Raw genomic sequence first — 12289 nt, forward strand, 5'->3', positions numbered from 1 at the left:
TTATACATTTTGTTTTTTAAATTTGATGATGAATGTCATTTTCAGAGGTATGAGTATTGTTAAATGTTTGCATTTTAGTTTCTTGTGCACTTGTTACTAACTCAGAAAGTCTCTAGGTTTTGTTGTACCATGTTTCTGAAGCCATTCCTCAATTACTTCCTACGACTGAGCTACTTCACTTTCACTTTTCACTTCCATGCATTGGAGAAGGAGATGGCAACCCACTCCAGTGTTCTTGCCTGGAGAATCCCAGGGGTGGCGGAGCCTGGTGGGCTGCCGTCTGTGGGGTCGCACAGAGTCGGACACGACTGAAGCGACTTAGCAGCAGCTCTTACTTTATTTCTTTGTACCTATTACCATCTGAAAAGTTTTGTTTCCTTATTTGTAGTATTTCTCTCCTTACTAAAATATATAAGCCTCAGGAGGACAAGGACTTCATGTCCTTTTTTGTTCACAGTTCAGTTTTCTAGAATAGCACCTGGCAAATAGCAGGCCCTTAGTAACATGTATAGGTTGAATGAATGAATGGTCAACAAAAACTCTTCTCCATTGAATAGCCTGCCTTTACATGGGGTACCACTAGATGGCGATCATGCCTTTTTATGGGAATGTGATGCGTGATTATTGAAATGTTTAAAGAAATTGAAAAATTATTGGCAAAAAGCAGATAATTTGTGGTCAAAATTGGTAAACGTAATGTTTGAGAATGATGAGTGTGAATTATAGCAGCTTGAGATGAACATAGTCTATCAGTAATATTTAGAATGGTAAAAAGCACTTAATATGGATGTACCATGGGGATTTTTGTTTGTTACTGCTGTTCCTGATGTTTAGAATAGTCAATACTTGGCTTTCTAGTAGGTTCCAAGTAAATAATAAATATCTTTTAAAAATAATATAAAAGAATGTTTATATTTTTAAAAGAATTTTTATATTCCTTTAAAAGAATTGAAAATAAAACTTATCCTCCAATAAAAAAGAATAATAGTCTTTAATTATTTTAATAAAGAAGAAAAATGAATATTGGTTCTATGACATAAGTTGAATTACAGAAATCAACATGACCAACCTATTTTAGAACATTCATCTTGCAATAAGCAAAATTACAACAAACTTACAAGGCACCATTTGTAAACTCGATTAAACAAAATTGAGGCCGGAACAGTTTTCTACATTAAATTTGACAGTTTCCTTATATCATTTAGCCTGCTTGACAGAAATCATGAGCTCAACAAATGCGAGGTACAGCAGCCCCTAAGTGTATTTAAAGCATGCTGGTAAATAAGATGTTAATCTTGCCTAATAAGGATTTCACAGGTGGCACTAGTGGTAGAGAACCCAGCTCCCAGTGAAAGGGATAGATACCAGTTCGGTCCTGGGTCTGGAAGATCCCTGGAGGAGGGCATGGCAAGTCACTCCAGTATTCTTGCCTGAAGAATCCCCATGGACAGAGGAGCCCGGCGGGCTACAGTCCATGGGGTCACAAAGAGTCTGACGTGACTGAAGGGACTTAGCACACATGCACACATTGTCTTAATAAAGTGTCTGTGACTCGTTAGATACTACCTACTTAAAAAATTACTTGCCGTAAGTATGAATCTCTCATAATATATTAAATAAGAGATTAAACATTTCATAGATATCGTCTCTTGAAGAGAAGCCTTATGAAAAAAGAGACGCCTTATGAAGTTGATATTTTTATTTCCATTTTTAAAATATTGCAACAAGCTCAGTGAGATTACATAGAAAACATATGAAAAAAATATTTTGTTTTTGTGACACTTGCCCCCCAGTTTTATTGAGGTATATTTGACAAATAAAATTGTTATATATTTAAAGTATACAATATGATGATTTGATATACACTGCGAAAGAATTCCCAGAGTAAAGTTAACATTTATCACCTCACATAGCTACCCTTTTAAATATTTTTTAATGACCAAAGCACAGTCTTAACTATATTTCTATTGATGCTAGTTCTTCTGTGTTTGAAGTCTGTGAAAGGTTGAAATTCTTTGGATAGTATCATGAATTTTGAATATGAGATTTTTGTATGGGTATAAATTTATACAGTGACTAATTGTGAACCAGCTTATTTCCCTACAAAAAGAAATTGTCCTCAACTGTTAATAATTTTTTAGGGATGTATATTTAGTCTAAATTCTGGGTTCTTGTTATTAACAAAATAATTATATGAATTTGGAGACAAATGAAAAACAGAGTAACAGTATTTGTTATTGTTTCAGATGAATATTACTCGCAAACTTTGGAGTCGAACTTTCAACTGTTCAGTCCCTTGCAGTGACACAGTGCCTGTAATCGCTGTTTCTGTGTTCATTCTCTTTCTACCTGTTGTCTTCTACCTTAGTAGTTTTCTTCACTCAGAGCAAAAGAAACGCAAACTCATCCTACGTAAGTTTCTTTTTATGATTATTCTTTTATTTAGATAAAAACCTGTATTTTTTTAAAAATCTAAGGCTGCTTTAGAAATGATATATACTCTGAGAGCTCAAGGTAAATTAGCTTGAAACAGCTGTCTTCTTTAAATTTTTACAACTCTGTTCACTAATGGAAGAGATGTATAAGTTTATAAGTGAGTTTATAATCAAACTTTAATATACAGTATCTTTCAGAAGCTTTAGTTGAGAAAGCTAGATTCCCTGGAATAAAGTTGACAACAACAGAGCAATAGCAGCAAAGGCTTTGCAAACCTGAAATAGCCATAATAGGTAAATAAATAGTTTTAGGCCCATTTGCAGAACTACCCATGGCAGAACCACCAGACAAGCATCAGTTAGGGAGAAACTGTAGCTTGCACAGAGACAGTTTGTTTATGAACAAATTGGAATTGTAGTTGCAAGAAAGTTATTTGACATATGGCATATACTCAGTATGTGTTAATTCCTTTCCTTTCTCCCTATCAAATAGGGCAGAGCAGAAAAAGCACTAACTAGAAGGTTTCAACCAGCCAAAGAAAAGTGACTTCCAAGTCTCGTATGTTTCTTCTGTATTATCAGAATGAAAATATGGGCTTAACCCTGAATAGTTTTAGTATTTCTAAAAGAGGATATTTTCTGGAGAAAAACATGAGGCTTTTTTTCTCTTAAATATTATTCCTAGTCTAGGAACCTATGATATAAAATTTTTTCCCCTGTAAATCTTTTTCTGGCATTTCTTCATGATTTATCTAACTGCACTTCTAATATATCTGACTTAAAAAAAAAAAAGACTACTTGTAGATCAGTTTGCACAATGCAAGGTGTCTTTATTATGGGTGTATTTAGTAAAGTATTTTGAAGATTGTCAGAATTCTGTATATATGTCATAACTCCATCTTAAAAGCATTTATTTAGAATAATAACAAAACATTGCAGGGACCTCACTGTTGAGAAACTCTTTTTCAGGGCTTCATGTACCTTTAAAGTGTAGCATTGTATTTGCTTTGCAAATCTATTTAACGCTGCAGGAGACACATACTACTTCTGATCAGTGTCTTTGTTTGATTGGATTAAAGATTTACTGAGCATGGCCCCTGTCAGAACAAGACCCAGTTTCCCTCTCCGTCAGTCTCTCCCATCAGGAAGCTTCCATAAGCCTCTTATCCTTATCCATCAGAGGGTAGACAGAATGAAAACCACAATCACAGAACTCTAATCAAACTGATCACATGGACTACAGCCTTGTCTAACTCAATGAAACTATGAGCCATGCCATGTAGGGCCACCCAAGATGGACGGGTCATGGTGGAGAGTTCTGACAAAACATGGTCCACTGGAGAAGGGAATGGCAAACCACTTCAGTATTCTTGCCTTGAGAACCCCATGAACAGTATGAAAAGGCAAAAAGATAGGACACTAAAAGATGAATTCCCCAGGTCGGTAGGTGCCCAGTATGCTACTAAAGATCAGTGGAAAAATAACTCTAGAAAGAATGAAGACACAGAGCCAAAGCAAAAACAACACCCAGTTGTGGATGTGACTGGTGATAAAGTAAAGTAAAGTAAAGTCCGATGCTGTAGAGAACAATATTGCACAGGAACTTGGAATGTTAGGCCCATGAATCAAGGCAAATTAGAAGTGGTCAAACAGGAGATGGCAAGAGTAAACATCTACATTTTAGGAATCAGTGAACCAAAATGGATTGGAATAGGTGAATTTAACTCAGATGACCATCACATCTACTACTGTGGGCAAAAATCCCTTAGAAGAAATGGAGTAGCCCTCATTGTCAACAAAAGAGTCTGAAATACAGTACTTGGATCCACTCTCAAAAACGACAGAATGATCTCTGTTCGTTTCCAAGGGAAACCATTCAGTATCACAGTAATCCAAACCTATGCCCCAACCAGTAATGCTGAAGAAGCTTAACTTGGAACAATTCTACGAAGACCTTTAAGACTTTCTAGAACTAACACCCAAAGAAGATACCCTTCTCATTATAGGGGCTGCTGCTGCTAAGTTGCTTTAGTCGTGTCCAACTCTGCGACCCCATGGATGGCAGCCCACCAGGCTCCCCTGTCCCTGGGATTCTCCAGGCAAGAACACTGGAGTGGGTTGCCATTTCCTTCTCCAATGCATGAAAGTGAAAAGTGAAAGTGAAGTTGCTCAGTCGTGTCCGACTCTTAGCGATCCCATGGACTGCAGCCTGCCAGACTCCTCCGTCCATGGGATTTCCCAGGCAAGAGTACTGGAGTGGGGTGATACTGCCTTCTCCGTCATTATAGGGGACTGGAATGCAAAGTAGGAAGTCAGGAGATGCTTGGAGTAACAGGCAAATTTGGCCTTGGAGTACAGAATGAAGCAGGGCAAAGGCTAATAGAGTTTTGCCAAGAGAACTTGCTGGTCATGGCAAACACCCTCTTCCAACAACAAAAGAGAAGACTCTACACATGGACATCACTAGATGGTCAACACCAAAATCAGATTGATTATATTCTTTGCAGCCAAAGATGGAGAAGCTCTATACAGTCAGCAAAAACAAGACAGGGAGCTGACACTGGCTCAGATCATGAACTCCTTATTGCCAAATTTAGACTTAAATTGAAGAAAGTAGGGAAAACCACTAGACCACTCAGGTATGACCTAAATCAAATCCCTTACAATTATACAGTGGAAGTGATAAACAGACTCAAGCAGTTAGATCTGATAAGCAGAGTGCCTGAAGAACTATAGTCAGAGGTTCATGACATTGTACAGGAGGCAGTGATTAAGACCATTCCTAAGAAAAAAGAAATGCAAAAAGGCAAAATGGCTGTCTGAGGAGGCCTTAAAAATAGCTGTGAAAAGAAGAGACGCTAAAGGCAAAGGAGAAAAGGAAAGATATACCCATTTGAATACAGAGTTCCAAAGAATAGCAGGGAGAGATGAGAAAGCCTTGCTCAGTGATCAAGTGCAAAGAAATAGAGGAAAACAATAGAATGGGAAAGACTAGCGATCCCTTCAAGAAAATTAGAGATACCAAGGGAACATTTCATGCAAAGATGGGCTCAATAAAGGACAGAAATGGTATGGACTTAACAGAAGCAAAAGATATTAAGAAGAGGTGGCAAGAATATACAGAAGAACTGTGCAAAAAAGATCTTCATGACCCAGATAACCATGATGGTGTGATCACTCACCTAGAGCCAGACATCCTGGAATGTGAAGTCAAGTGGGCCTTAGGAAACATCACTATGAAGAAAGCTAGTGGAGGTGATGGCATTCCAATTGAGCTATTTCAAATCCTGGAAGATGATGCTGTTAAAGTGCTGCACTCAATATGCCAGCAAATTTGGAAAACTCAGCAGTGGCCACAGGACTGGAAAAGGTCAGTTTTCATTCCAGTCCCAAAGAAAGGCAATGCCAAAGAATGCTCAAACTACCGCACAATTGCACTCACCTCACATGCTAGCAAAGTAATGCTCAAAAATCTTCAAGCCAGGCTTCAGCAATATGTGAACTGTGAACTTCCAGGTGTTCAATCTGGATTTAGAAAAGGCAGAGGAACCAGAGATCAATCAAATTGCCAGCATCTGTTGGATCATCGAAAAAGCAAGAGAATTCCAGAAGAACGTCTATTTCTGCTTTATTGACTATGCCAAAGCCTTTGACTGTATGGATCACAACAAACTGTGGAAAATTCTTCAAGAGATGGGAATACCTGACCACCTGACCTGGCTCCTGAGAAATTGTAGGTAGGTCAAGAAACAACAGTTAGAACTAGACATGGAACAACAGACTGGTTCCAAATCGGGAAAGGAGTACGTCAAGGCTGTCTGTTGTCACCCTGCTTATTTAACTTATATGCAGAGTACATCATGTGAAATGCCAGGCTAAATGAAGCACTGGAATCAAGATTGCTGGGAGAAATATCAGTAACCTCAGATAGGCAGATGACACCACCCTTATGGCAGAAAGCAAAGAGGAACTAAAAAGCCTCTTGGTGACAGTGAAAGAGGAGAGTGGAAAAGTTGGCTTAAAACTCAACATTTAGAAAACAAAGATCATAGCATCTGGTCCCATCACTTCATGGGAAATAGATGGGGATACAGTGGAAACAGTGAGAGACTTAATTTGGGGGGGCTCCAAAATCGCTGCAGATGGTGACTGCAGCCATGAAATTAAAAGACGCTTGCTCCTTTGAAGAAAAGCTATGACCAACCTAGACAGCATATTAAAAAGCAGAGACATTATTTTGCCAATAAAGGTCCATCTGATCAGAGCTATGGTTTTTCCAATAGTCATGTATGGATGTGAATGTTAGACTATAAAGAAAGCTGAGCACCGAAGAATTAATGCTTTTGAACTGTGGTGTTGGAGAAGACTCTTGAGAGTCCCTTGGACTGCAAGGAGATCAAACCAGTCAGTCCTAAAGGAATCAGTCCTGAATATTCATTGGAAAGACTGATGCTGAAACTGAAACTCCAATACTTTGACCACCTGATGTGAAGAACTAACTCATTGGAAAAGACCCTGATGCTGGGAAATACTGGAGGCGGGAGGAGAAGGGGATGAGTGTCTGAGATGGTTGGATGGCATCACCGACTCAATGGACATGAATTTGAGTAGGCTCTTGGAGTTGGTGATGGAGAGGGAAGCCTGGCATGCTGCAGTCCATGGCGTCACAAAGATTTGGACACGACTGAGCTACTGAACTGAACCATAAGAGTTCATCTGGTTGTACAAGTCACAAATCTTGTTGTCTCTTAATTTCTTTTAATGTCTTTCTATTTCTTTTTTCTTTTATTTCCCCGTTCCTATATTCACTTCTCCACTCCTTTAAATTCATCAGCAAATACTGCCAGCCCTATTTCCAAAAATATATCTTAAATATATTGTCCCTTGTCAGCACTAATTCAGGGGTCCCTTGACTGATATCTGTACATTAATTTCTTGACCCAATACAATCCATTTTCCATATACCAGCTAGAGTGAATTTTAAAACACAAATTTTACCATGTTCCTCTCCCATTTGAAACCCTTCCTGTGTACCTGTTGCACCTGAATAAAATAAAAACTTATTCTAGGGTCTGCTCTCCAAGCTGCATGTGATCTGACTCCCATCTGCCTTCCTAAACTACTTGCATCCACCCTTCTCTGTACTCGATGCTGTGTGTAGGTTTCTTCTCTTAGACACCAATTTCATGCACATTGCCATCCTTCCAGGGCTTTTATATTTGCCCTCCCTACTTTCCTTGACTGGCTTCTTGTCATCCAGGTCTTAAGTCAAAGACCTAAGAGACCTTTTATGACCAAAGAAGGCCGCCTATGACCATCTCCCCAACCTAAGAACACACCCTTCATTTAGTTCTTATATGTCATCTTTAATAGCATTTAATTGCTGTTTAAATTAACTTTTCCACTTATTTTCTACCTTATTTGTTTGTCTACCCTGACTCAACTGTAAGTTCCATCAGAAAATGGATTTTGTTCATCTTGCTCACCACTATATCACCAGCATCTAGAAAGTACATGGCCCATAGTAAATGCTCAAAAATATTTGTGGAATAAAAGAACATTATACTTAAAGTTAGCAGTTCCTAGAGTGTGTTCCTCATAATACTAGTCCTGTAAAATTCCTTTACATGAGCTTCATAGTGTACCTGAACATTAATTGTATCCCCCAAACTTGACAATAAGACCTTTGCATAATACCTATTAATGTTTTGCAGAAGCATTGTTTATGAATTAAATGATGAATTTAAGGAAATGGTAGCATAAACAAATAATTCTTGTGCTGTTACTTCATGGAAATTTTAATTTGCTTTTCTTTATGCTACCATTTTGTACATTCCCATTCATCAAGTCCTATGGGAATTAGGGATTTAAAAAGGAGCAAGGCACAGTAGATGCCCTCAAAAAATATACTGACCATAATCCAATCATTACAACAAATGTAGTAGAAGTGCATAAAGTGTGGTTGGACTGCAGAGAAAGAGAAGATGTACTCGGCATTAGGGATGCTGGAATTTACCATTAGATGATCCCTGGGGTAGAATTTTGGATGATGTGGAGATTTATCAGATAGAGAATAAGGAAGCAAAGAAGTTAACAGTTATATGTGGGTGTGTGCCTGCTAAATCGATTCAGTCCTGTCTGACTCTGCACCGCTATGGACTGTAGCCTGCTCCAGTCTATGGCATTCTCTGGGCAAGAATATGGAGTGGGTTGCCTTGCCCTCCTCCAGGGGATCTTCCCGACCCAGGGGTCAAATGTGCATCTCCTGTGGCTCCTGCATTGTAGGCAGATTCTTCACCACTGAGCCACAGGGTAATGGTTATATGTACTCACTGGTACTGCTACCTGATTGGTTTAATGAATTTGATAATTAGAAACTAGATTATATTTAATCATTTAAAATCTTAATTTCAAAATTAAAATAATTTAAAAATGATCAAACGACATAATAAAAAATTTTTTTTATTTAGTTTGCTTCCCAAATCCACTGAAGGCTTAAGAAGACATTATCTTAGGTTGTTTTTTAGTTTAAGTTCCTTTTAAGTTTAGTCTGAAGCCATACACTGGTCTGAGGAAGTCATGTAGTCATCTTGTACTTTAGAGTGGTCAGGGGAGACCCTGATAGAAACTAGAATAGTTATTCTCATCCCTGGCCATACATCAAAGTTGTCTGCAAAGCTTTCAAAAAACAAAAAGAAAAAGCACAGATGCCTGAATACCACTGAAAACCTAAATCATAGCCTCTGTTCTAGCGTTGAGAACCTCTGAAGTAGAGAGATTCCTTAGTTATCCAGTGTAAGTTACCTTCACTATGGCATGGTTGTTTTTAATTTCTGGAACATGAGAAACATGTTTAACTATAAGAAGAAAACATATTACCTAGCCAATAGCCATGAATTTCTTTATTAACTCTAATGACTCAGTCCTATCAACACCATAAACAAAATTGACTGTATATATTTTATTAGCAGCCATTTATGTGCAATGTATGTAATATCCAACTCTTCTTTGTAAACTGTTTAAAATTTTTTTAAACATTGCAGAGTTCTTTCATTGAATTCTTTCAAGAGAAACTTAGATTTGGATTTCTAGATTAGACTTCTAAATATATAGTTTTATTATGATACTTTATAGCACTTACATTTTTTAACTAGAGTACTTTCACTTATATAACATATGTAAGATTGTAAGGTTCAGAATGACATAAATTGTTCTATTTGGTGCTGCTTCTAACAAAGTCATGTGCTTCTAGCAAAGTTATATTTTTGAGTTTAGTAGAAAAAAATAGATGTAGATTTAATTCTTATAAGATTGAATAGGTTCAGATTCAAACATAGAATTAATAGATGAACACTGTAGTTTACATAAAATAATGAATTATCATGTTTGGAGAATGAAATTTAAGTTAAAATAAAATACTTTTGATTTATGTAGCGAAACGTCTCAAGTCCAGTACAAGCTTTGCAAACATTCAAGAAAATTCCAATTGAAACCTGCAGAATGGAGAATCAGCATCTTATCCCATGGATGAATGGTGGAAGACACAGCTTGGTCCAAAAGAAGATAAACTGTGATTTGACAAGTCAAGTTCTTAAGAAATGCAAGGACTTCAGATTTATTTTTAAATAAGAATTTTCAATTTTTCTTTCCTTTTCCACCCCATTTTTAAGGGTTTGGATATTTTTAATTTCCAGGCATAGCAATGTTGTCTATTTTAAAGTGTATTTGTTAAAATAACAAAAGATGCAAGAACAATCTTTGTTTTGTTTTGTAGACATATTGTTACTGAGGCTTCCTGTATCTCCTTGGTTAACATAGTATCTCAAATAGCAAAGTTTTTGAAAACTAACAATTTAAAAATTAATCAGTTATAGCAAAGACTTTGAAAAAAAATGTACTTGCCAAAAAGTAGCAGGTCCAAAGATTAAATTTCTCATCATTGCAGTGTAATTTTCACATATATTTAATATGTCATATATTACAATTAATATGTAATTCCATCTCTAGTTTCCTTAAAGTCATTTTTGAAACCACTAATTACAAACCTCCCAAACAATTTTTAGAACTGGGAAGGCACATTACATTTATCTTTGTAAAAAGATTTATGATAACTGGTTTCTTACTTGACTTTTATAAATAGTATTTTACACCTTATTTTTGCCTTTATTTCATAAGTAATTTGAAATCACTGGACTGCTTTATTATATTCAGGGCAAGATGGATTCTTTTTTATACCAGGGATTTGGATTGTGAAATATTAAGTTATTTGGCAATTTATAATTTATTACTATTTTAAATCAAATATAGCATTATCACACTGTATTTAAATTGTGATTTTTTTTTAAATAGGGATTTTCTCTTGGAAGATATGGGGAGTTTTGGAAGAGAGGAAAAGGAGGAGTAAAAATACCCTTAAGATTCAGAAAATAGGGACCTGAGGGGATGCTCACTCTAAGACTATTCAATGGTTTATACTGTAGGCATGAGTCAGTAGAGTTTGATACAGGATGCAGTTCAGCTAAGATGATGCTTATTTTTTTCTAAATTATTAATATCAAATGAAGGTGATACATGATTAAAATGAAGTCAGATATTTCACAGTTGAAAATGAATTCCTTTTTGGAATGTTGTAACCCTTTAAAAAAAATTCAAAATTGTTCACGTTTTCTTCCCTCAGGTGTTTTAGTGTTAGGTGTTCCATTTGTTAATTCCTTCTCACCATCTTGGTGGAAATAGGTTTTCTTTCTTTCCTTTTTTTTTTTTAGGCTTTGTTTTAAATGTTGAAAATATAAAGGCTGCTCTATATAGAAATAAGAATTGGCTTAATTGGTACAAGAATCTGAATCCCTTCATACACTGTAAAATGTTCTTATAGAGAGACAAGATAATGTTTTTTATTATTTTTTTAAATGTTTACCATGTATACAGAGTGAAAGAGAAGGCTCACTCTTGGATATGTAACATATCCAAAAGCTGTTACAGTTTTTCTAGTCTGCTGTGATCTGTTTAAAATGTGCTGCTGTTTGTTCTGCTGTTACTGTTCACGCTGCTAATGCTAATAGCACTATCTTGATTTGAGGCATATAGTTGAGGGCCATTGAAAGCAATCCTTCATTAATGCAGATAAAATCCGTTTACATGTGCAAAGTTACAAAATGGCATTTTCGATTCTGTAAGAAGTGACTCTTTGAGCACCTTTTAATATTATGTATTTCTGAAAACCCTGGCTTTTGGATATGGCTGCTAATAAGCACTTTACAAAAGAAAAGGCATCCCCTTAATATTTTTCTGGTTGAGTCATTGCTCTTTAGAAGTAGCATCAGCAAGAGATTTCAAAAATAAGTATTAAGCACTATGCTAAAGTGTGTAAATATTTCATTTGTAAAGTCATATTGAAAAATTCTTTGCATAGTTCTGAATTCTTAGATTCATAGTATATGTGTGTGTACCGGAATATCTTTAGTTTTTTGACACTTTGAAATAAAGGAAATAGCTTAAAGAAATCGAAGTGCTGTATTTGATTTTTAAATACTTTTTTTTTAACTTCAGATGTAATTGAACATCACATTTCAATTTTCAGGTATTGAGTTTCAATATGTACTTTTGAAAGTATGTATTGGGACTTCCCTGGTGGTCCAGTGGTTAAGCTCTGCTTCCAGTGCAGGGGACACAGTTCAGTCCCTGGTCAGGGAACTAAGATTGAACATACTCTGTGGCCAAATTAATTAATTTAAAAAATACCATTTATCTTATAACTTTGCTGCAAATAAAAATGTACTTTTGGATGAAGATAATGATTTAGATTTGATAGATAGAAATAACATCAGCTCTCCCACAGTGTAACTCTAAATCAA

At 36.2% G+C, this 12289-nt stretch overlaps 1 protein-coding gene across 2 annotated transcripts in view; it reads left to right on the forward strand.

The window, feature by feature from the left end:
- The window catches only part of OSTM1 (osteoclastogenesis associated transmembrane protein 1), a 40179-nt gene extending 28241 nt beyond the window's left edge, over window positions 1–11938 (forward strand). The window contains exons 5-6 of one of the 2 annotated variants that reach the window (XM_069598198.1): window positions 2247–2412; window positions 9870–11938. In XM_069598198.1, the coding sequence (XP_069454299.1) occupies window positions 2247–2412; window positions 9870–9925 (222 nt within the window). In that variant the 3' untranslated portion in view covers window positions 9926–11938. The remainder of the gene's footprint in view (window positions 1–2246; window positions 2413–9869) is intronic. The other variant, XM_069598199.1, reaches the window with a different exon arrangement.
- Window positions 11939–12289: the final 351 nt, after the last annotated feature.

The sequence above is a fragment of the Ovis canadensis genome, chromosome 8 (assembly GCF_042477335.2).
Source record: "Ovis canadensis isolate MfBH-ARS-UI-01 breed Bighorn chromosome 8, ARS-UI_OviCan_v2, whole genome shotgun sequence".
In the NCBI taxonomy this organism is placed as follows: Eukaryota; Metazoa; Chordata; class Mammalia; order Artiodactyla; family Bovidae; genus Ovis; species Ovis canadensis.